Source organism: Coptis chinensis, chromosome 9 (assembly GCF_015680905.1).
Source record: "Coptis chinensis isolate HL-2020 chromosome 9, ASM1568090v1, whole genome shotgun sequence".
NCBI classification, from domain to species: Eukaryota; Viridiplantae; Streptophyta; class Magnoliopsida; order Ranunculales; family Ranunculaceae; genus Coptis; species Coptis chinensis.
In genome coordinates this window covers 44,904,335-44,926,426 of record NC_141464.1, presented here as the reverse complement: position 1 = coordinate 44,926,426, position 22,092 = coordinate 44,904,335, and the positions used below count along the sequence as shown (strand labels likewise).

The 22,092-nt window shown below is 40.8% G+C and overlaps 2 protein-coding genes across 2 annotated transcripts; both read left to right on the top strand.

Annotated features, from left to right (window-relative positions):
* Positions 1-18,690: 18,690 nt before the first annotated feature.
* On the top strand, positions 18,691-19,419 carry LOC147476234 (uncharacterized). Its single transcript, XM_086585663.1, has one exon. It carries the CDS (start codon positions 18,691-18,693, stop codon positions 19,417-19,419), a length of 729 nt encoding a protein of 242 aa, XP_086441789.1.
* A 423-nt stretch (positions 19,420-19,842) lies between these two features.
* Positions 19,843-21,544, top strand: LOC147476233 (uncharacterized). Its single transcript, XM_086585662.1, has 2 exons — positions 19,843-20,223; positions 20,804-21,544. The coding sequence occupies exons 1-2, from the start codon at positions 19,843-19,845 to the stop codon at positions 21,542-21,544; spliced, it is 1,122 nt and encodes a 373-aa protein (XP_086441788.1).
* Positions 21,545-22,092: the final 548 nt, after the last annotated feature.

The window sequence follows — 22,092 nt, the reverse complement described above, 5'->3', positions numbered from 1 at the left end:
CTTTCCAATGGTCTAAGCCTTGACCCAATCAGAGGAGCAGAAGTGGATGAAACATCTGTCGAAGCCAACTGCAGCTGAATAGCCCATTTTGGACTAAAGAAATTGGGTTTTGGGCCCGATTTTCCGGCCCAAAACATGGCTCCAAGCCCATGCACGATTTTTGGATCTGGAAGGATAAAAACAAAAGCTTGACTCTTTGTTAATGGCAGTTAGGTTAGGAAGCTAATGTTAATGGAGTTTAGGGTTAGAAAAAGTTAGATCTAGAATTAAATCTTCATTTTAATTAGTTTTCATTTCCCTTGTTTTAATTTAAAGTATTAAAATATTGTTATTGCTTCATTAGATAAATAAAGTAGTTTATTATTGATCAAATTCGATTTTGTCATTTATCTATTGCTTAGATCTAATTTCATTTCTTGGTTGTTAGTCATTTCGTAGTTATTGATGTTAGATTTTAATTATTATTTGTTAAATTTCATAAAGTTAGAATCTTTAGATTTAGTTGTCTTAAATTTATAATTAGTTTTAGTTTAAACACCAAACACATCACTCTCACCATTGTTCCTTGTGTTGGATCAATTGAATTCTATTTAAGTCTTGAGGGTTTAAGAGTGGAACGAAATCCTTACTCGTTGTATTGCATGATTATGTTTTGAGAGTAAGAAGAATTGATTTAAACGTAAGAACGGTAGGATTACGTATTAGTGTTCTTGTAGCATTAATATTTAGGATTCTACTGTTTTTACGGTTATCACTTATCTACAATCATTGGGCATGAGCTCTTCTTTCTATTACAACTCAAGCCATAACAGAGTTCCTAATCTTTGGATTCTTTGGAAGTCTTCTATAGCCACTCCTACTCTTTTGCATTACGCCAACCAACAGTTAACAGTGGAGGTCGATGGAGTACTGATCTCGATTATTCATGCTAATTACATATATGTGAGCAGAAGACACTTATGGTCTGAACTTCAGGAGATAAGCTCCTGTAACCTGCCTTAGTTAATTCTGGGGGATTTTAATGCTTACTTGAGTTACTCGAAAAAAAAGGGGGGAACAGACCAAGTCCAACAGCTATGAATGACTTCAGAGATTTCGTGGGAAACAATCATCTAATGGAAGTCCCCTGCAATGGTTTTCATTTTTCTTGGTGGAATAAGCAAGTCAGAAGATTCAAAATATTAGGGAAATTGGACAGGATGTTTACTAATATCCTGTGGAGCTCCAAATTCCCTAGATGCAACTATAAAGTCTGCAATAGGCTTTGCTCAGATCATTCTCCTTTGGTGGGACGATGCACTGATATTCCTAGACCAAAGAATATTCCGTTCAAGTTCTTTAACATGTGGTGCTCACATCCAACTTTCAAGGAGATGGTTAAAGAGAATTGGGATTTACCAGTTCTAGGGCACTCAATTTTTATTTTGACTCAAAAGCTGAAAAGGTTGAAGAGTGTCTTGAAAAAGTGAAATAAGGAAGTCTTCGGTAACATAAAATATAAAGCTGAAGAAGAAGCTGCAATTCTGGAGGGGTTGCAAGCAAAGTTTGAGCAAGGTAATATGGATGAAGAGTTCACTATGCAAATAGTAGACCAAGAAAATAAAGTGGAGCTTTTATTGGGACAAGAACAAATTTTTGGAGACAGAAATCAAGAACCACCTAGGACAAAGACAATGATAGAAGCACTAAGTTCTTCCATGCAATAGCTAACCAAAATAGAAGCAAGTCTTTGATCTCTGAACTGAAGAATAATGAGGGGGTCACACTTACAACTCAAGAGGACATAGGAGAATTCCTAGTCAAGCATTATTCGAAAAAGTTCAAAAGGCAAAGAAAGCGCTAGATTAGGATCTTATTCACACCATGCCACAAATGATAACTGAAGATGACAATGCAAGGCTATCCTCCATCTCATCTGCCCAAGAAGTGAGGACTTCAATCTTCCATCTTAAACCTGATAGCTCACCAGGACCAGACAGATTCATTTGATTTTTCTTTCAACAATGTTGGGATATCGTGGCACATGATTTAGTCAGAGCCATTCAATATTTCTTCATCAAATCGAGACTCCCAGTTGGTGTTAACTCGAATTTCATTGTTTTTTATTCTAAAAGAAAAAAATGCCAATCAAGTGAACAAATTCAGGCCCATTTGTCTATCTAATTTTGTGTTTAAAGTTATCACCAAGATTCTAGCCACAAGATTGAGCCCAATTGCAGAAAGGATCATCAGCAAGGAACAATATGGTTTCATCCCAAACAAAAATTCTCAACAAGCCATTGGGCTAGCTTCAAAGCTAATCAATGAGCTTCAAAAACCTCAGAATGGGGGCAGCATAGCAATAAAGATTGATATATCTCAAGCCTTTGATACACTGGACTGGGAATTCCTATGGGCTATCCTACATCGGGTGGGGTTCTATGAGATCTGGATTCAATGGCTTAAAGGAGGTTTTTCTAGCAACTCTATGTCTATTATGCTTAACGGTGGTCCAAAAGGTCATTTCACTGCAAAGAGAGGACTTAAACAAGGTGATCCAATTTCCCCTATGATGTTTGCTTTGGCGAAAGACTGTTTAAGCAGGAACATCAATAAGCTTGTTCAGGAAAAAAAATTATGCCTATGGTGATAAATGCTAAATATTGTAGTCTATCACATTTAATGTTTGCGGATGATGTTTTTTTATTCAGTAATGCTAACATGCGATGTACTAGACAACTTGTCAGGCTTCTTAACAGATACCAAGATTCCTCAGGGCAAAACATCAACAAGGATAAATGCAAGATTTTCTTTAGCCCCATGAGCATCAGAAGAAGAACTATCATTCAGGAGACTCTGAATATCAAGGAAGGATCCCTACCTGAAAAATATCTAGGGGTATCTCTTGTTATGGGGAGAGTAACAAAAGCTGCACTTGCTCCATTGGTTGATAAGATCAGAAGGAAAGCTTCAGGATGGGCTAGGAAACTCTTATCTTTTCAAGGAAGAGTAGTTCTTGCACGGCATGTTCTCAATAACATTCCAATGCATAACATGGCCATATACAAGTGGCCAAAATTAGTGATAAGGGAATGTGAAGCCATAATCAGGAATTTCATTTAGAGTGGAAATCCGGCACAAAGGAAGACTATCACTGTGTCATGGGAGAAAGCATGCAAACCTACGGAGGAAGGAGGCCTCGAGCTAAGGAAACTACAAGATATCAACCTTTCAATGCTCATGAAACAAGCTTGGAGCTTACTAACAGAAGACTGTGATTGGTCTACTTTCAAGAAAGGTAAGTATATCAATCGCACAGGGGGGTGGTCGAACTACAAAACCTCCACAGTTTGGAATGGTATCAAATGGGCCTTGAGAGAAATGGAGCATCTTCATGGATGGGCTGTGGGGAATGGCTCTTCTATTAATCTATGGAGAGAGAATTGGCTGTTGTAGAAACCAATATGTGACTACTTCCAAGCCGAAAGAAAGGAAATTGTCAAATTTCAGGCTAAACTCAACGAATTCATTCAAGGTGATACTTGGCAATTTTCTGAACCGATGATTCAAGTCTTACAGAAACTCGGCATTGATCTAGCCACTATTTAGAAGTCAGATAGCTCAAGGGAAGATACAAGGATTTGGACAGCCTCAACTATTGGGGAATTCACAGTTTTGACAGCCCATGAAGCCATAAGGAAGAAAGCTACGAAACTCACATGGTGTAAATATATCTGGAGCTCCAAAGTTTTACGGAGGAGACAGGGTATAGCTTGGAAGTTGGCACATGGGGCAGCTCGAACAAACGATAACCTACAAAAGAGAAGGACGCAGCTGGCTTCAAGGTGTTATGTATGTTGTACTCATGAGGAAACTTTGAAACATATACTATACCGATGTGCTTTGGCTAGAAGAGTTTGGAAATATACCCGAGATATTTTCAGCATTCGTCAGGAGCTAGAGTCCTTCAATGATGTGCAACAACAAGGCAAACATTTTAGCTCTCTCATACTCAACATGTGGAAAGCTTGCTCCTTAATAGTAATGGTGAGTCTTTGGAAGAATAGAAATAAAGTGTTATATAATGAAAAAGCTTCTGGCTATTCGCAAATATGCTACATGGTAAGAAGGGCTACCATAAGAGCTCATCCACAATCAGCAGGTCATATGGAGAATACGGTACATGACTCAAAGATCCTCAGGTCCTTCAACCTACATCACAAGTTGAGAAGAGCTCCCAAGATCTTTGAATGCTTCTGGACGCTACCTCCACTGGGCATCATAAAGATTAATACTCATGGGTGTTCGAGAGGAAATCCGGGAAGAGCAGGATGGGGACTAGTGCTTCAAAATTACAAGGGAGAATTCATCGAAGCTGCAGCAGAAGGATTGGGAATCACTACCAATTACCTGGCAGAAACGGTGGCCATAGTGGAAGCCATTGAAAAAGCATTAGAGCTCGGATGGAAATATATATAGGTAGAAAGTGACTCGACAGTGGTAGCTCAAGCTTTTTAGGAAAATAAGATGCATTGGAAAGTTAGAGGAATCTAGCAAGTTCTGAGGGCATAAGCAACATGGATCAACATCACCACCACCTGGAGGGAGACTAATCTTGGAGCTAATAGTTGTGCTAAACATGGTGCAAATTTACCACAGGGAGAAAGGAAATGGTAGGACAGTAGACCTTCATTCATGAAAAATCTAGAGAATCACTACACCACCTACTTTCGATTTGTCCACTAGTATTTTGATGTATTTGGAAAGGTACACATATGATGATACCTTTCCCAATTAGTTCTTCAAGTCCTTTTCTTTTATTGTAACCTTATTCTTTATTAATCAATTACCTTTTTGCAAAAAAAATGCAAATCGACCACACTAGTGGGCAATGCCAGTATGCAACCTTTAATACCCAACGATGGTTGCTTATGGGGTTACGAATATAGTGGTACTTACATCACCCCCTCTTTGCCGGATTGAATTCATTCATTGCGGCAAAAATGAAAAATAAATTGTGTCATAATTAGGAGCTCAACCCACAAAATTAAATGTATGAATATTTGGTACAGATGTATAAATATCGTCTTGAGATGGTGTAAAACATTGTTATGTACATACCACGACTATTGATGTCTGGAGTAAGGTGTTGGAAACGCAAACTTGAGGAACTTTGTTGCGTGGAGTAAGGTGTTGCAAATGCAAGCTCCACGACTATTGATGCCTGGAGTAAAGTGTCGTAAACACAAACTACAGGACTTTTGTTGCGTGGAGTAAGGTGTTTGTCACACCCCAAATTTCGACAGAATTCGGAAAAACAATATTTGTTCCCTACTCTTCGATTTTCGAGGTGTGATGCACTATCAACTTCCAAAAACCCATAAACAATTTAAATATGCGGATAATAAAAAACCAATAAAAATTTAAGATAAACAAAAGTACTATTCATTTCAAAAATTCACAAATCTAATTAACTTACAAATCTCCTTTCAACAACTCTTTAATTAAAATTACAAATGAAAATACAAAAACATTGTCTCAACTAAAAATCTATTTCACCTTAAGGGAAAACAAAACATATCCTGAAATGTGACACTAACGTCAAACCACAAGCAGCAACCAACCTTCTTCAACATTAAACCTGTTAAGACTTATCAACTATGTTCATTTAATGAACACACTCGATAAGCAAACATGCAAATCGGGTCAGCATTATAAACAATGCTGGTGTGAGTATCCCTAAAATACAACATATACTTATACATATATTTACACAATAAATAAGGCAGTTAGTTCTTCCACCGAGGCGCCTTAACCTCTAACGAATAATACAACATCCTTAAGTATCATAATTAAAGCAGGTAGTTCCTCCACTGAGGCGCCTTAGCTTCCAATAATAAAAACAATCATATCGATATGTACATACCACATGTAAGGCAGTTAGTTCCTCCACTGAGGCGCCTTAACTTCCCACTAACCACACAACAACCATATGCATAATAGAAAGGCATTTTGTTCCTCCACCGAGGCGCCTTAGGTTCTAACTAAACTAATAACCAACCAATCATATTATATACTTACCGCATTTCATACTCAATTACAAAGTGGGTCGTCTCTGCACAAGTAATTAGTTTGACTCACCCTTCTACAAAACTATATACAATCATATCTTTAAAGATATATCATTAACCAACACATTACCACAATTATATTATTTAAGGCTTTCTTTGCGTGTCCCTAAAATCACGTCGTATCTATGTCTTACCTAGTTTCCTTGGCTACCACAATCTCTACCCAATGCCGAACATGTACATCCACATGCCTCCCCTCACATAATGAACCACTCCATGCATAGCTACCTTGAGCGGGATGCCGCACACCAGGTAACCCTCACACGAAAGCCATTATGTGAGTACTGCCACTATTCGGCATAAAATATCGCGCGTCTCGTTCTAAATTTTGCGAACGGAATAATCAAGCCACTATTCGGCTACGCCAGAAGGGCCATTTAGATTCACTGAAATGCCAGAAGGGCTAATCAAATTACTTACGCCAGAAGGGCCATTCATATTCACTGAAATGCCAGAGGGCCAATCATATCACATACGCCCATCATTAGGGCCAAATCATATGAGTTGTGGTAGCTAGGTTCTAGGATTTTCGTTACGTAATTTATTCAGGTGTCATACCTTAGTATCTCATAACCATTTCACTCTATCACGTGCCAAATAAATTATTGCACTAAACCACCATATTTGGAAAATCTCAATAATAATTCTTGTTCTATCTCATGCTAGTATACTTAATTGTACTGAAGCTCAACGTTTCTTGTTAGAATAAAAATCCACATTATCACGTGCCAATATTATTCATTGCACGATATCCAAACATCTCTATATCAAATCTCAAAACTTATTATTTCACGTGTCAATCATATATTGCACTACACCATATGGAATATATCAAGCCTTCATAAATTCTACAATTCATTTATGTAGCAACTCATAATAGTAATCAATCATGTAATGTATTCGGTCAATATAGTTATGTGAACTCAATTCACCATCAAAGCCCAATACTAAAGTCCATGAATCTAAGTCCATGTGTAGTTTAATTCTCATAAAAACATATATATCTAAGTCTTATAAGAATTCCCCTCTTGTTACGTGTCAATATTTATATAATTTACACACTACTCACGTCAAATCTTAATTAGATAATGACAAACAAAATTATACCATTTTCGACAATATTTTATTACTACATTTGTCCATATTCTTAAATAGGTGAAAATCTAGAAAAAATCAACATTCCATAGTCAACGGTCAATGTCAAAGTCAACCTGTCATTGTCAAAGTCAAACTGTCGTTTCCATGTTCAACAGGTTCAGAGTCATAGCCATGGTGCATGGCTAAGGGCAAAGGTGCATGGCTCATGGGCTCATGACTAAGGAAAATGGTTCGGACCCAACTAGCCAAGCCCAAGCCCAAACCCAAACCTTAGAACCCGGCCCCAAAAGTCTAAACTGGCCTAGAGAATCAACCTGACCCACTTTAAAACATATGGACCAAGCCCAAAACAAAAATAGAAAAAAACCGGTCCAAAGAAAGTTAATGTGAGCCGGCCCAACAACAAAAACTAAATACTTTGGCCCAAAGCCCAAAAACTAAAACCGGCCCAAACCAAACAGATTTCAGCCCAAGGCCCAACCGAATTAGACTTGCACTGGTGAGCTGAGGAGCACTGGATCCAAATCGCAGTTATCCCCTCCACCACACCAGCCACCACAACCTCTACTCGTCCTCCCCTTTCAACCCAGCAGTTTCCCTCCTCATTAAAAACCAAACAACATTAGTAAAAACAAAAACTCCAAATCATTCAATCCATATACTTCATCAAAACTAGATCTATAATTTTCGACCTCCATTAATGGCTTCTACAAGCTTCGACAGCCCCCCACCCAATCCAGCATTCGATCATACATCAACAACCAACAATTTAACATCACAATAAAAATAAAAATAAAAAAAAAAAAAAAAAAAAAAAAAGTTCAAACAAATCCATCAGGACGATTTGTTCTTTTGGCTTGGCAACGCCATTAACGCCCTTCCAAAGCTTCGCCAGCACCCATGCTAACCACCAACCACCACCAATCGATTCGGTGTTGACCTACATCAAAATCAAATCTTGGGATATGCACGAAAATCCAAACTCCTCACTCCTCACCAAACTGTCTCGACGCCATTAACGCCTCCAAGCTTTGACAGAGCTTCAATAGCCCCGACATCAACAACTCAATACAAAGCCAAAAAAAGTACAAACAACCAAAAGACAGGACGATTCCATTATCTCAGGCTCGCGACGCCATTAACGGCCTCCAGAGTTCGATAGTTCAATATCAACTTTTAGAGTTTCGAGTTTTAACAACACAATAGATTTCAACAAAGTTTTAACAACACGACAAACGGGTCGCCGAATAAAACAGGAGAATAAGCATAAATAAAATGGAACCTTGGACAGACATAAATATCTCTGTATACATGTAAAACAATTGTAAGGTTCAATGAAATAGCAAAAATAACTACTCACTTTATCAAAAGCTCCACGAATCCCTCCTAGTCCAAATCGTCGTGCTCCAACTCTCTAGCAATCAAGATTTTATATCCGCCTCCATTTTTATTTTATTTTTTTCTAAAAACCTTATTCTCTGGAAAAATATGAATATATACTTGGGTTTGAAACCTAAGCCCAACACAGACTCGGGCCCAAAAATCAGGCCCACGTACCCCAAATCCAATCCAACCAATTTTTAAATAAAAATTAATAAATAAATATGTATTTTAAATACTGGCGTTACAGTGTTGCAAATGCAAACTCTACGACTTTTGATGCCTAGAGTAAGGTATCGTAAACGCAAACTCCAGGACTTTTGATGCGTGGATTAAGGTGTAGCAAATGCAAACTTGGCGACTTTTGATGCATAGAGTAAGGTGTCGTAAACGCAAACTCTATGACTTTTGATGCGTGGAGTAAGGTGTCGCAAATGCAAACTCTACGATTTTTTATGCCTAGAGTAAGATGTTGTAAATGCAAACTCCAGGACTTTTGATGCATGGAGTATAGTGTCGTAAACACAAACTCCACGACTTTTGATGCCTAGAGTCAAGTGTCATAAACCCAAACTTCAAGACTTTTAATGTGCGGAGTAAGGTGTCGTAAACTCAAACTCCACAATTTTTTATGCGTGGAGTAAGGTGTCGCAAACGCAAACTCCGCGACTTTTAATTCGAGCTAATATAAATTTTTTTGTTTTATTGTAGACAGAAAAGTTTACATAAGAGAGGATCATCTCTATCCCCATTGAACTAGCTTGCTTTTAAACTCCATGATATGGTTGTTCGGGTCGCTCCTAACTTCATCAAACTTTGGTAGATCTTGATGTTTGAATCTTTCTTGACGCTCTGCATTCTGTATCATCAAAGGAAATCTCCCAACGACATCTTCATTTACAACTAGGTCTGTCCAACGAGTTTTGGCTGTACCTTTATTGTACATTGTTATGTTAATAATGTCTTTAATATTTTGCTCAGTGTATGTCGCCCCTGTTGTTCTGTGACTTTTCATTACTACTGGAGGAATTTCTTTGTGTAATGTCTTATTTAGTGGTCACCCCTAGTTGTTGCTTAAATGTAGAGTTTGTCGGTTCTTTAGATTGCGATAGTTGAGTCTATAATACGAACTATATTGTTGAAGTTGGGAGCAGTTTATTCGATGCAGTCGCATTCTAGGCTAGTCTTCAGTAAGCATTCTGTATTAGTCGTCTATATTCAAACCATCGTGTTTAACTTTGTCGCCCCCAAGTTTTGAGTTATACATAACGTATTAGTGAAATTTGAACTTTATTGTAATACCAACTTCTCGATATGTCTCCAGTTTTCTTTAAGAACGACTTCTTGACCATGTCTTTGTAGGGTTCTTTAATGTTTTATGCTAGATTATACAACTTCTTGACGTCGATTTCTTATAGTTGCCCCAGTTCTGCATTTTGTATCATTAGAAAAAATCGCCCAACAACATCTTCGTTTACTGTAAGATCCTTCCATCGAGTTTCCACCACACTTGCATTGCTCATTATTTTCTTGATAATATTTGATTGCTGGTCTGTGAATGTTGCTCCTATGACATCTTGATTTTCAACTTAAGGAGTAACTTAGCTATAATGCATCTCACGGTGTGGTCGCCCCCAATTGTTGCTTACTTCTAGATTTCGCTGGTTCCTTGGACTACGAGACCTATGCCAATAATACGGGCTAAGCTATCGAATTGGGGAGTAGTTTCTTCAAAGTGGGCACATTCTGGGCTAATTTTTGTTAAACCTTCTGTATCGGTTTGCTGCATTCAAACCATGTCTTAGGTCATGTTCCAATTCGTGCCTAACGTCATGGCCTTGTCATCTGACATCGCCTTTTATGTGTCCACCTTTTTTATCTTCTTGATATGCTGCGATCAATGCACGATGATCTTGGAATCTCATGGGAGGTATGATGACTACCTGACAACGTGTTTTGTTATTTTTCATGCCTTGTGTTATAACCCTTTCTACGCCCATCATCGTTGTTATTTCGAGATCTAGATCGCCTCCTAGAATGGGATGAATGTCTGCTTGACCTTGAGTGATTTGGATGATTTTCAAAGTTAGGTTCCAATAGATGGAATCTTCCATTATTATCATGTATTCGCTTCTTTTTGTCCAGTTGCTTCTGCAAGTAGTTGTTGTGTTCCTTTTCTTTTCTGAATATTTGCAGCATCATTTCTAACGTAACATTTTCATCTCCTTTCTCTATATTTTATGGATCTACTTCATTTTCATTTGTAGCATCAAGATCTTGAGGATGAGTTATTGAAGCCTGAGGTCATGTATGTCTAGATCTGGGTTGTTGTTGCTCTTGAAGATATGAAGGTTGAGCTTGCAGATCTAGTGCAGCTAGTTAATCCATCGCAGCCTGATTAATCAGAACTTCAGGATTTGGTAAATTATTTTCTTCTTCTTGTCGTATTCTTGCATTCTTGCTCCTATTAGCCGGTGTAAAAGGGTGTCTTCAGTTAAACCTCATGTACTTTTGAAAGAGTGGGCAAATCGTGAGCCTAGAGCTCTATGTGAACCAATAGGGCACAGGAGTTGATTTTTCTGTGGTTAGACCCTCAGTGCTTCAACAACATAAGCAAACACATACCATGTTAGCTGATCAGCTCCCAAATATGCGTTTTATTAACCATATATTGCTGCATTACAGTCCCTCTTATGCTTAACGAAAAAACAACTCATAGCTTTTATTATCTTTTTCAAGTTAAGGAGTATTTCATACCACTTATCATAAAAGCTACGTCTTAGCACCAACAGGAGCCTTAATCACTCTTATTATGAAGACTAGTAGATGCTATGGAAAAGTGCTAAAAAAGTCAAAGTCAACTGGTTAAAGTCAAAAGTCAAAGCCCTCAAATCAGAAGACCAGAGATGGAGGCCCTTATCTCAAAATATGATGACTTTCTCCCTAAACTTACCTTGGTCAAGAAGAAACCACAAAGCAAAAAAGCAAAAGTGAAGTGTGAGGTGTCTAATTTGTAATAGAGAAGGGCAAATCTGTAAAAGACAAAAGTAGGGGTATATAAGCTAAAAGCAAGGGGAGAGAGAAACCATCCATTGTCTTAGGATCTAAACCATTTGGTTTGTTTAATTTCTTGTCTAGTTTTTCAATTCATGTTTTTACTTTCTTGTTATTTTATTTCCTTTCAATCAACTTGTTATTTACTTGTTCTTATTTCAATCTTCCTTTCATCTTGTTGTTCTTATTTCAAGTTTGTTTCAATCTTCCTTTCAAAGTTTTCAAGTTATTTCAATACCAACAATCAAAGCTTTCAAGTTTTCATTAGCTTAGAGTCATTCTAATCCGTACAATAGTCTACCTTTCTTCTTCACATCTCCCTCACTCAAACTCTAAACAATTTAGGATGAACCTCACTTCTAAAAACAAACTCTTTTGAAGTTACTACCACTATCATATCTAAAGCTTCAAATGGCGCCGCCATCATGGATTGAAGGAGTAAGAATGATTGGTTGAGAATCTAAGAAGGGAGCATCATTCTCATCTCTCTATTTCTAGTTTTTTTCAATTTTTTGTCATTTTATTTATTGTTTTTTAGTACTGATCTACTTTCTTGCAAATCAAGGTGCATAACCAACAACCTGAAGAGGAGCTGAAGACACAAACAAAAACCGATGAAAGTTGCCAGAATCGGACAGGAGACTGTAGGGGCGACCGCGCCCTAGCCGACAGGCGACCGCCCAGCCACATCAACATACCAAGTACCTAATTTTTTCCAGTATCGGTTGTTTTGAAATGTGTACCTATACTCCGAGCCCAGATTTTGTAGTAGAGTAGGAGAAGTCACTGGAACTTATTTGTAATAGTTAGAGATAAAAAAAACAAAAAACATTAGGAAAAATTAGTTTTTGATTGATTCCTTATGATTAACATGAGTTAAACTTGGTTTAAGTTATATACTTACCAAGGGATTAAAGTTTTAATTGTCTTGGGAGTTCAAGTGTGTGAGGCAAGCTGTGGATCATAGCTCACACACTATGAATCAACTTGGTAATCAACACTCTAAGTCCATTTGACTCTAGTTAATCTAGGTTATTAATCTAAAACTAGTTAATTAGATTAGTATAATATTAGTTTAGTTTTAAGTTTGGGCCCTTGAAGGCAAAGTTGTATAAATTGTCAAAAACCCAACTTGTGGGCTTTTTAAATGGGACTTTATTGTAACTTAAAATAGGGTAAAGCTCGAAAGGTTGGGCCTGATTCTCAGATCACGCGCCAACCGACGTCGCTTTTTGTGTAAGCACAGCTTAAGAGGTAAATGATAAACCTCCTCGAAGCCCAATTAAGAAGATACTTGTGTGTTCAAGCATGCTTACGTGATTGTTTGAAATTTACTTTCCGCACTGCAATTTACATTTGCGTATAAGGCTTAACCCGAGCCATATAACAACCATTGGGAAGTCATTACCCAATGTAGGTAAATTGGACGTTTCTTGATTCCATACCAAAAAAATGAATTAAAATCAATCAACTAGAGCCTAAAGTAGTCATGCTCCTCCAGAAAAGGACAAAAGTATAGCCACGAGGATTTAGAGTAATCAGTTACCAGATTTTGGTGGACCAACTACCTTCCTCACTCCCCTCCCCCAAATTCATCATGAGTGAGATTCTTGGTAGCACACCACTTGGTGAAGTAACTGTCTACTCTTCTGAGATGTGTAGTAGAGCCATCATAGTCTCGCGCCCAGTTGTTCCTCTGAACAGGGCATAGTAAAATATAGACCAAAAGCAAAGTTTTCAAAACTCCATACTTGCACAAACGAATTTCGAATTCTTGAGCATATATTGCACCATTTGCGCATGTTAGGATAGTTTTAGGATCTTGCTAAACGTGTATGATACTGCGTTTAGGCACTTCTAGTATTAGCAAGAATAAAACGTACTCACATAGGAGAGCTTGTCGCCCTAGACAATCTCCTGTTTCTAGTCATCCATCTTTTAAGATGGCTGACAAAGTAGTGCAAGCTAAAGAGCCTCTCTCCAACTTCTACATACCGTTGCAAGATGGGCTTCCATCTTGTATACGACTCACACCGCTTATGAGCAATCTTATGATTCCACTGAACTTGTTCAATCTTCTACCCATCTTCCACGGGTTAGAACACGAGTTACCGTACAAGCATTTACGCCGGATACATGAAGTATGTAATATTTTTCATTATCCAGGCGTCACCGACAATTAGGTGAAGCAACGAGTGTTTCCTTTCACTCTAGCCGGTAAGAGTCACGCTTGGCTTCTTTCACAGAAGGACGACTCTTTCGATACATGGGAAAAGGTTGTGTTCTCCTTCATGAAGAAGTACTTTCCACCAAAGAAAACAGAAGAGATAAGAAGCAAGATACAGTTATTTAGACAGAGTCCGAGTGAGACATGTTCTAAAGCATGGGATAGATTCTCCAACCTACTCCATTCATGTCCTCACCATAAACTAGAAAAATCCACTCTTGTCCAATTTTTCTTCAAAGACCTTCTCCCATAATACAAAGTAACCCTCGACATCATAAATAATGGTAATTTTTTAGATAGAGGTACAACTAAAGCCTTAACCTTTCTTGAAAACCAAGCTGAAAAGAGTACCCATTGGGGTGACATAAACAATTCCAGAACATCCCAACCCAGTACATCTAAGGCTAGTGGTATTTTTGAGGTGAAATCAGATCTAGAAATCAAAACCCTAATAGAAACCCTCACAAGAAAGATAGATGCCTTCATAACCAAAAAAAAAAACCAAACCCTTCATTCTGTCATGAACGTAAATACCTCACCATGTAATTTCTGTCTAAGCTTAAATCATATAGATGCCACCTGTCCCTTGATCACAAACCAATCATCACTTCAGCCAGAAGAAGTTTGTGCTTTCAATATACCAAATGCACCATGGAGACAACATCCAAACTTTGCATAAACCAACATTCCACAAAACCAAACACCACCAGGTTTCAACAAACCAACAAATACATTCAGACAATGACAATGACAAGGTACCTATAACAATCAAAACAGAGCATTGGTTCCATCCCAGTTTAACTAAAACTATCAAAACCCACCTATCAACGACCAAAGAGACCTAGTTACCATTACACCATCAACTAGTGTCCGAACAGATAAGCATATCGAAATAATGCTATCCGTCATGCAACAGCAAACCTAAATCCTAGCATCCATACAACAATCTCTGAACTTGTTAGCCCAAGATAAAACCCTTAAAGGTGTGTTACCAGGTCAAGCTATTCCTAATCCTTAAACTAACAAACACAGCCTTTGAAGCAATGAGTTGCGTGAACGAAGCTGGAGTGCTAAAAACACTTTCTTAATCATCCCATCTACGAGGATTGACTCCTCTTTTTTAATATATTCCTTTCCCATTCCATCTTCTGCTTTAAGGGGATACATCAATAAGGTAACCGGACCTCTCCGCTTAGAGGGTGTGGTTGTAAGTGTCGAAGCCTTAGTCCACAGTATATCTCGCATATTCTTTGTAAAACACTTTTTACTCGTCGTTGGAGTAAGTGTGAACTTGTGGAACGAGTATACAATTTTTCTTTTCTTTATTTTACACTTTTTTTCAAATATGTTTGTTTTCTTTGTGCCGTTAATGATAGATTCTTGATACATCAATAGTTAAGTGGTTTTTCAAAATGGGAAATGGATTTTACATAGACCACCCCCTAGAACAACGCAATCTAGGGGCAGTTTGAGATCAGCTTTGCTTACTAAGGGTCACCTATATCATAGAACTATTCGCCCAGGTCAGGACATTCCATGTCTTGCGCAGTAAATCCCCTAACTCGCGTAGCTGAAGCTCTGTCTATCTAGATTGGGTTCGCCACAGAGCCGACACGGAAGTTGCTTATGATTATTTGTTATGATTTGTTTTAAAGTAAGTTATATCTAAAATCACTGCTTTTGAGTACGAGTTTCTTAAAACATCTCTCCATAGTTTTCAAAACCAGAGGATATAAAAATGAAAGTTATATGCCCGGAGTAACCAAAATGATACCGAATTAAAGTATAATTTTATTTTCTTGGCAAAACCTCTATATGGATAGAGATATATTTTGAATGAGAAAACCAACTAAATAAAAATAAGGCGTCTCCTAACGAGAATTAAACAAATAGAGTAACCCAAAGTAATATTATTCTCTGTTTAATTCTATCTTTTTTCTCCACCTCTCTATTTTGTCTCGAGAATCTGACGTTAAAAGACTCAAAAAAATTTCAAATTTTCAAAATTTTCCTTTCTTAAAAATCTTTTCCCCTTCTAAATCTCTCTCGTTTCTGAAAAACTTTTCAAAAATGTCTTCTATAGTAAACAAAAACCCTCCACCTAGCAAAACTAGATGGATCAGTTTCAATGATTGTGTGCAAGCGCTTCCTAGAGAACTGCAACTTAAGATATGGACACATATACTGAAAATCATTCCTGGTTTAGGTAAGAGTTCATACGCACGTAAAAGTGAAGTGTGAGGTGTGAGGTGTCTAATTTGTAATGGAGAAGGGCAAATCTATAAAAGACAAAAATAGGGGTATATAAGCTAAAAGCAAAGGAGAGAGAAACCATCCATTGTTTTAGTATCCAAACCATTTGGCTTGTTTAATTTCTTGTCTAGTTTTTCAATTCATGTTTTTACTTTCTTGTTATTTTATTTCCTTTCAATCAAACTTGTTATTTACTTGTTCTTATTTCAATCTTCCTTTCATATTGTTGTTCTTATTTCAAGTTTGTTTCAATCTTCCTTTCAAAGTTTTCAAGTTATTTCAATACCCTCAATCAAAGCTTTCAAGTTTTCATTAGCTTATAGCCATTCTAATCTATACAAGAGTCTATCTTTCTTCTTCACATCTCCCTCACTCAAACTCTAAGCAATTTAGGATGAACCTCACTTCTAAAAACAAACTTTTTTGAAGTTACTACCACTATCTAAAGCTTCATTAGCCTAGGGCATAGAAAGTGTCATTGATTTCCCTTCTGATGCTATCCACTAGTGTCTCCCCACTTCTGTTGCTTACTAGTGCTGCCCACTTTTGGTGCCCAAAAATGTTGCTTACTAGTGCTTCCCACTTTTGGTCAGAGCCAGAAGTGTTACTCGCTGGTGCTGCCCTCTTTGAGTGCCTACAAGATGGTGTCGTGTTCCTCTGTTCTTGTTATTTGTTGTCTTGTATTCAGTCCATACGCTATAGTTTACATTAAATCTGATTGTGTTGTAGAAGTGGTAGTGTTATTGTCGTTGTCTATCTTGTGGTTGTTTCCTTTTACTTTACGCTAACAATATTGTAGTGTCTCCTCTGTAACGATGGTATTGTCTTGTGTGCAGTTATTGAAGAAGTAGAAATAGTGGTGTTGAGTTTGTTGTTCATCTTTAATCTGTAGTGGTAGTATTGGGGGCCCAAAGGATCAAAGAGAGGGTGCCCGGTAACGAAAGATAGTCTGCCGTGGCATACTGGATCGGCACTAAGTCACGTGGTCGCAGTACGGAAACCCTACACGCGTAGAGAAGGAGACCGCGAGATGGAGGGACAGGTGGAGGGCCCGGATGAAGGAAGGAAAGGATATAAAGAGAAAGTGAAGGGAAGAAAGGAAAAGGGAGAGCCATCAAAAAGTGGAGAGAATAGTGTCTGAAGAGAGAGAATAGTGAGAGGAAAGAGAAGAGAACTGTAACAAGTGTCTGAGAGCTAGGGGTTAGTGCTTGTAGTAGAAAAAGGGCTGTAACATTTGGCGCCGTTTGTGGGGAAGAAGAAATGGCACCAAAGAAGGCGGTGGGTAGACCTCGGAAGGTAAGAGTCCTAGAACAAATGCCAGAGGCGGCGGTGGAGGAAGGGGAAGGAAGGGGAGAAGAAGAAGTTCAAATTATGCGGGAGGAGATTGAAAGGCTGAGGGAAGAAAATGAGGGGCTGAGGAAAGAAAGAGAAAGGAGTGAGGAGGAGTCCGGGGAAGAGACAAGGGAGGAATCGGAGAACGAAAGGGTGGAAGAGGAGGAGGAACAGGGGCCGACTCTGGTGGACAACCCAGTGACAGGATTAACGATGGAGCAAGTCCAACAAATGATTAACAACGACCGGGAGGCGAATCTGCTGCAAACGAAAGTTCAGACGGGCGCGGCCAGTCAAGTGGTGGTGGGACTGAACCGCAACCCGCTGGCAGATGCGATATGGACTTCTGAGGTGCCAAAACGTTTCAATCAGCCAAGGTTTGAGAGATATGACAGAACGGGAGACCCGGCAGATCACATCCACCACTTTCGGCAACAGATGCCTCTTTGGCAAGAGGCAAAGTACGATGGTCTGCGGTGTATGATGTTCCCGGACAGTCTTAAAGGAGGGGCTTCCGACTGGTACTATCGGTTGCCGTCAAGGAGCATAACCAATTTCCAAGAGTTGGAGCAAGCCTTTGTTGATCACTTTATACATCAGAAGCGGAGGGTGGTAGACATCGCAGCCTTATTTAATGTCAGACAAAGGTCCGCCGAATCAGTCAGGGAGTACCTATGTCGTTTCAAGGCGGAAACACTTAAAGTGGAAAATCTGGATGAGAGGACGGCGGTAATAGCGTTCGAGAGGGGGCTGCGACCAGGTATGGCGGTACATCAGTCTGTGGCAAAGAATGAGATTGCGACGTTGCACGAGCTCTATCCGCGTGTAGAGAAGTATATCAGATACGAGGACACTATGCAGAAAGACTCAAAGAGGGGAGCTAAGGCAGTTACAGCGGTAGAAAAAGGAAGGGAGCGCAGGAAGACAGAGGGAGAAGACAGAGGTGGGGAAAGGCATCGCGGTAAGACACCGCGGCTGGAGAGGGGGAGAGAAATGGCACGCATGGAGCAGAGGGAGAGAAAGCCATACCGCGAAGTGGAACAAGTTCCCCTGGCGAGACCGTTGAGTGAGATACTGCCATTGATAAAGAATGTGCCGGGATATGAAGGTCCGCGAACGTTTCCTGCCGAAATGCCTAATAAGCCCTAGTGCGAATATCACCAGGTGCACAATCACGGAACAAATGACTGCTATGCTTTAAAATGGTTGGTTCAGAGATTAGTGGAGAAGGGAGTGATGAGGGAGTTCGTAGCGGAACCACAGAATAGGGAGCCGGTGCCCAATTTGGGAAGAATATTGGGAACCATAAACGTTATCTTCAGTGGGGAAGCACTGAGTCACAATGACCACCGGGATAAGGTCAGGAGGACAGCGAGCATTCAACAAGTTAATGAGTACCGCCGAGGGCGGAGTTACGGCACGGAGCTAAGGAAAGGGGAAGAGGGGATTACATTCTCCAATGCAGATCTCCGAACCGTGGATACCCCGCATGAAGATGCGCTAGTCATCACGGTAGCAATGGGTAATTATGTGGTCAAAAGAGTCCTGATTGACTGTGGCAGCGCCATGGATTTGTTGTTTAAGGGAGCTCTTGAGGAGATGGGGATGGACCCGGGGCAGCTAAGGCCCCCGCGGACCAGTTTGTATGGGTTCAATGGGAGCGTCACGAAGCCTATGGGTGAACTTTTGCTGCCAGTGACAACGGGTCCGGTGACGGTGTTCTCGAGATTTATGGTGGTGGACTCCCAATCCCAGTACAACGCGATCCTAGGGAGGAGATGGATACATGAGATGAGAGAGGTGCCCTCGACTTATTATCAGGTCATACGCTTCCCTACCCCTATGGGAACATACGAGATCCGCGGAGATCAGGTGGCCTCCAAGAACAGCCACCAGAACACAATTAAGAGGATGTCCCATGAACCGGGGGGTGGATCGGCGAATCCGAGGAAGAGGTCGGCATAGCAATTACAGTGCGGGGCCGTAGAGGGGGCGGAAGAGGCCGCGATGGTTCCGAAGACTTAAGATGAAACAGAAGTAGTGGATCTGGGAGAGGGCGGAGAGGGGAAGTTGACGTCGATTGGATCGAGGCTGACGAGCGAGTGGAAGGCTAAGTTGGTGCAATGTTTGGTGGAGAACAAGGACGTGTTCGCATGGGGAATAGAGGATGTTACGGGCTTGGATCCGGGATTCGCATGTCATCGCCTACATATGAGGGAGGACGCGAAGCCGGTGAGACAGAAGATGAAGGGAATGAGGTCTAAATACGCGGAAGGAATCCGGGAAGAGGTTGCCAGGCTAAAGAATGCCGGGATCATAAGAGAGGTGGAGTTCACGGAGTGGCTGTCCAATATAGTCACGGTCCCAAAGAAAAATGGGAAGGTGTGAATGTGTGTCGACTTCACGGATGTAAACCTGGAGTGTCCGAAAGATAGTTATCCTATGTCGCGAGTGGACGAATTGGTAGACAGGACGGCGGGCTTCAGAATATTCTCGTTTATGGATGCGTCCATGGAGTACAACCAGGTCGCGATGTATGGTCCTGATCAGGAAAAGACATCATTTGTGGTGGAAGGAGGCACATACTGCTATACGAGGATGCCATTCGGGTTGAAAAATGCAGGGGCTACGTTCCAGCGGTTGGGAGAGAAAATGTTTGAGGGCAAGATCCGACGGGGCATTGAGATATACATCGATGATATGGTGGAAAAAAGCATGTCAGAATTAGAGCACCTGGGGGGGTTGAGGGAGACGTTCCAGATACTGCGGGTCCACAACCTGAAACTTAACCCAGAGAAATGCACATTTGGAGTCACCACAGGGAAATTTCTGGGGTACATCGTGACGCAGCGGGGAATAGAGGCAAACCCCGAACAGATAAGATCGCTGGTGGAGATGTCGTCGCCGCAGACAGTGAAAGAGGTGAAGCGGTTGGCAGGTAGAGTCGCGGCTCTCAACAGGTTTATCTCAAAGTCATCCGACAAATGTAGGCCACTGTATCGACTGTTGAGGAACACCACAGATTTCAAATGGACAGTGGAGTGCGAAGAGGCATTCCGGGGGCTTAAGAGTTATTTAGAGGAGACACCGATTCTTTGTCGCCGCCGAAGTGGGGAAAAAACTATTTTTTGTACTTGGGGTCACAGATCACGCTTGATTTCTCGATCCTCGCTCGGGTAGTAGATAAAATAGAAAGACCGGTGTACTTCGAGCAAAACCTTATTAGACGCAGAGACTAGGGTACCGGAAAGAGAAGAACGCCTAGCCTTGGTGTTGGTGCCCCAAACTGGCGAAGCCCTATTTCGAAGCCCATGCAGTAATCGTGGTGACTAACCTGCCCCTCAAGCAGGCTCTGAGGGCTGAAAAATCAGGGAGGATGCTGAAATGGGCCGTGATGCTTAGTTCATATGAGATTCAGTATCAAGTCAGGACAGCGGAGAAGGCTCAGGCAGTGGCGGAATTCTTGGCGGAGTTCCCTGCAGAGGATCCTACATGGGGGGAGGAGATGGTTTTGGAGCCCGAGAGAGAGGAGGAACTGGATTGTCTGAACCCCTGGGATGCAAGGAATGGTTGGAGGGTGTTTGCTGATGGCTTAGCAACGGATGCTGGCAGCGGAATAGGCGTGGTACTGGTCACTCCGGAGAACAATAGGTTAGAGCAGACGATGAAATTGGGCTTTGCAGCATCAAATAACGAGGCGGAGTATGAAGCTGTGATCGCGGGCATGAGAATGGCGGTAGAATTGGGCGTGAGAGAACTCACCGTATACTCCGAATCCAATTTGGTGGTATGCCAGGCGAATGGAGGATTCGCGGCTCGGTGTCCTAGAATGGCAAGGTATTTGGGGGTCCTGCGGGCTTGGGCCTCGAAGTTCAACCAAATCCGATTCATCCATCTGAACCGTGGGGAGAACCGCCATGCCGATGCTCTGGCTTACGTGGCCGCCGCCATTCTAGGATCTGAGGAAAGGACAATTGAGGTAAGGAAATTGAGCAGGCCGAGTACCGAGGAAAAGTTAGAGGTAATGATCACGACGGAAGGTGATGATGGATGGATGGGTCCGTTCAAAAGTTTCTTGGGGTCGAGGTGAAAGACCCTAAAGAAAGGCGGAGATGGAGTAGCGCCTCGAGGTACACACACCGATTCGGGAGAATTATATAGAAGGAACTTCAACGGGCCTCTGTTGAAATGTTTGGGGCCGAAGCTGGCTCAAGAGGTGCTCAAATGAGCTTTCACGGCGAGATCGTGGGAGTCATTGTGGGCCGACAATGGATAACCGGTTGTTAACACAAGGTTACTTTTGGCCGCACATGAAAAGAGATGTTGTAGAGTTCTCCAGGAAATGTGAGAAATGTCAAAGATTCTCTCAACTGATATGGGCCCCAGCCGAGCCGCTGCACTATGTGTCGAGTCCGTGGCCATTTGCAATGTGGGCCCTCGACATAGTAGGGTCGCTGCCAATGGCCCGAGGTAAGAGGAGGTTCCTGTTGGTCGCGACAGACTACTTTACAAAGTGGATTGAAGTCGTGCCCCTGCAAGTGGTAAAGGAAGCCCAAGTAATTAAGTTCTTGTGGGAGAATATCATTTGCCGTTTCGGGTTGCCGTATGCTATCGTTGCAGATAATGGAGCGCAGTTCA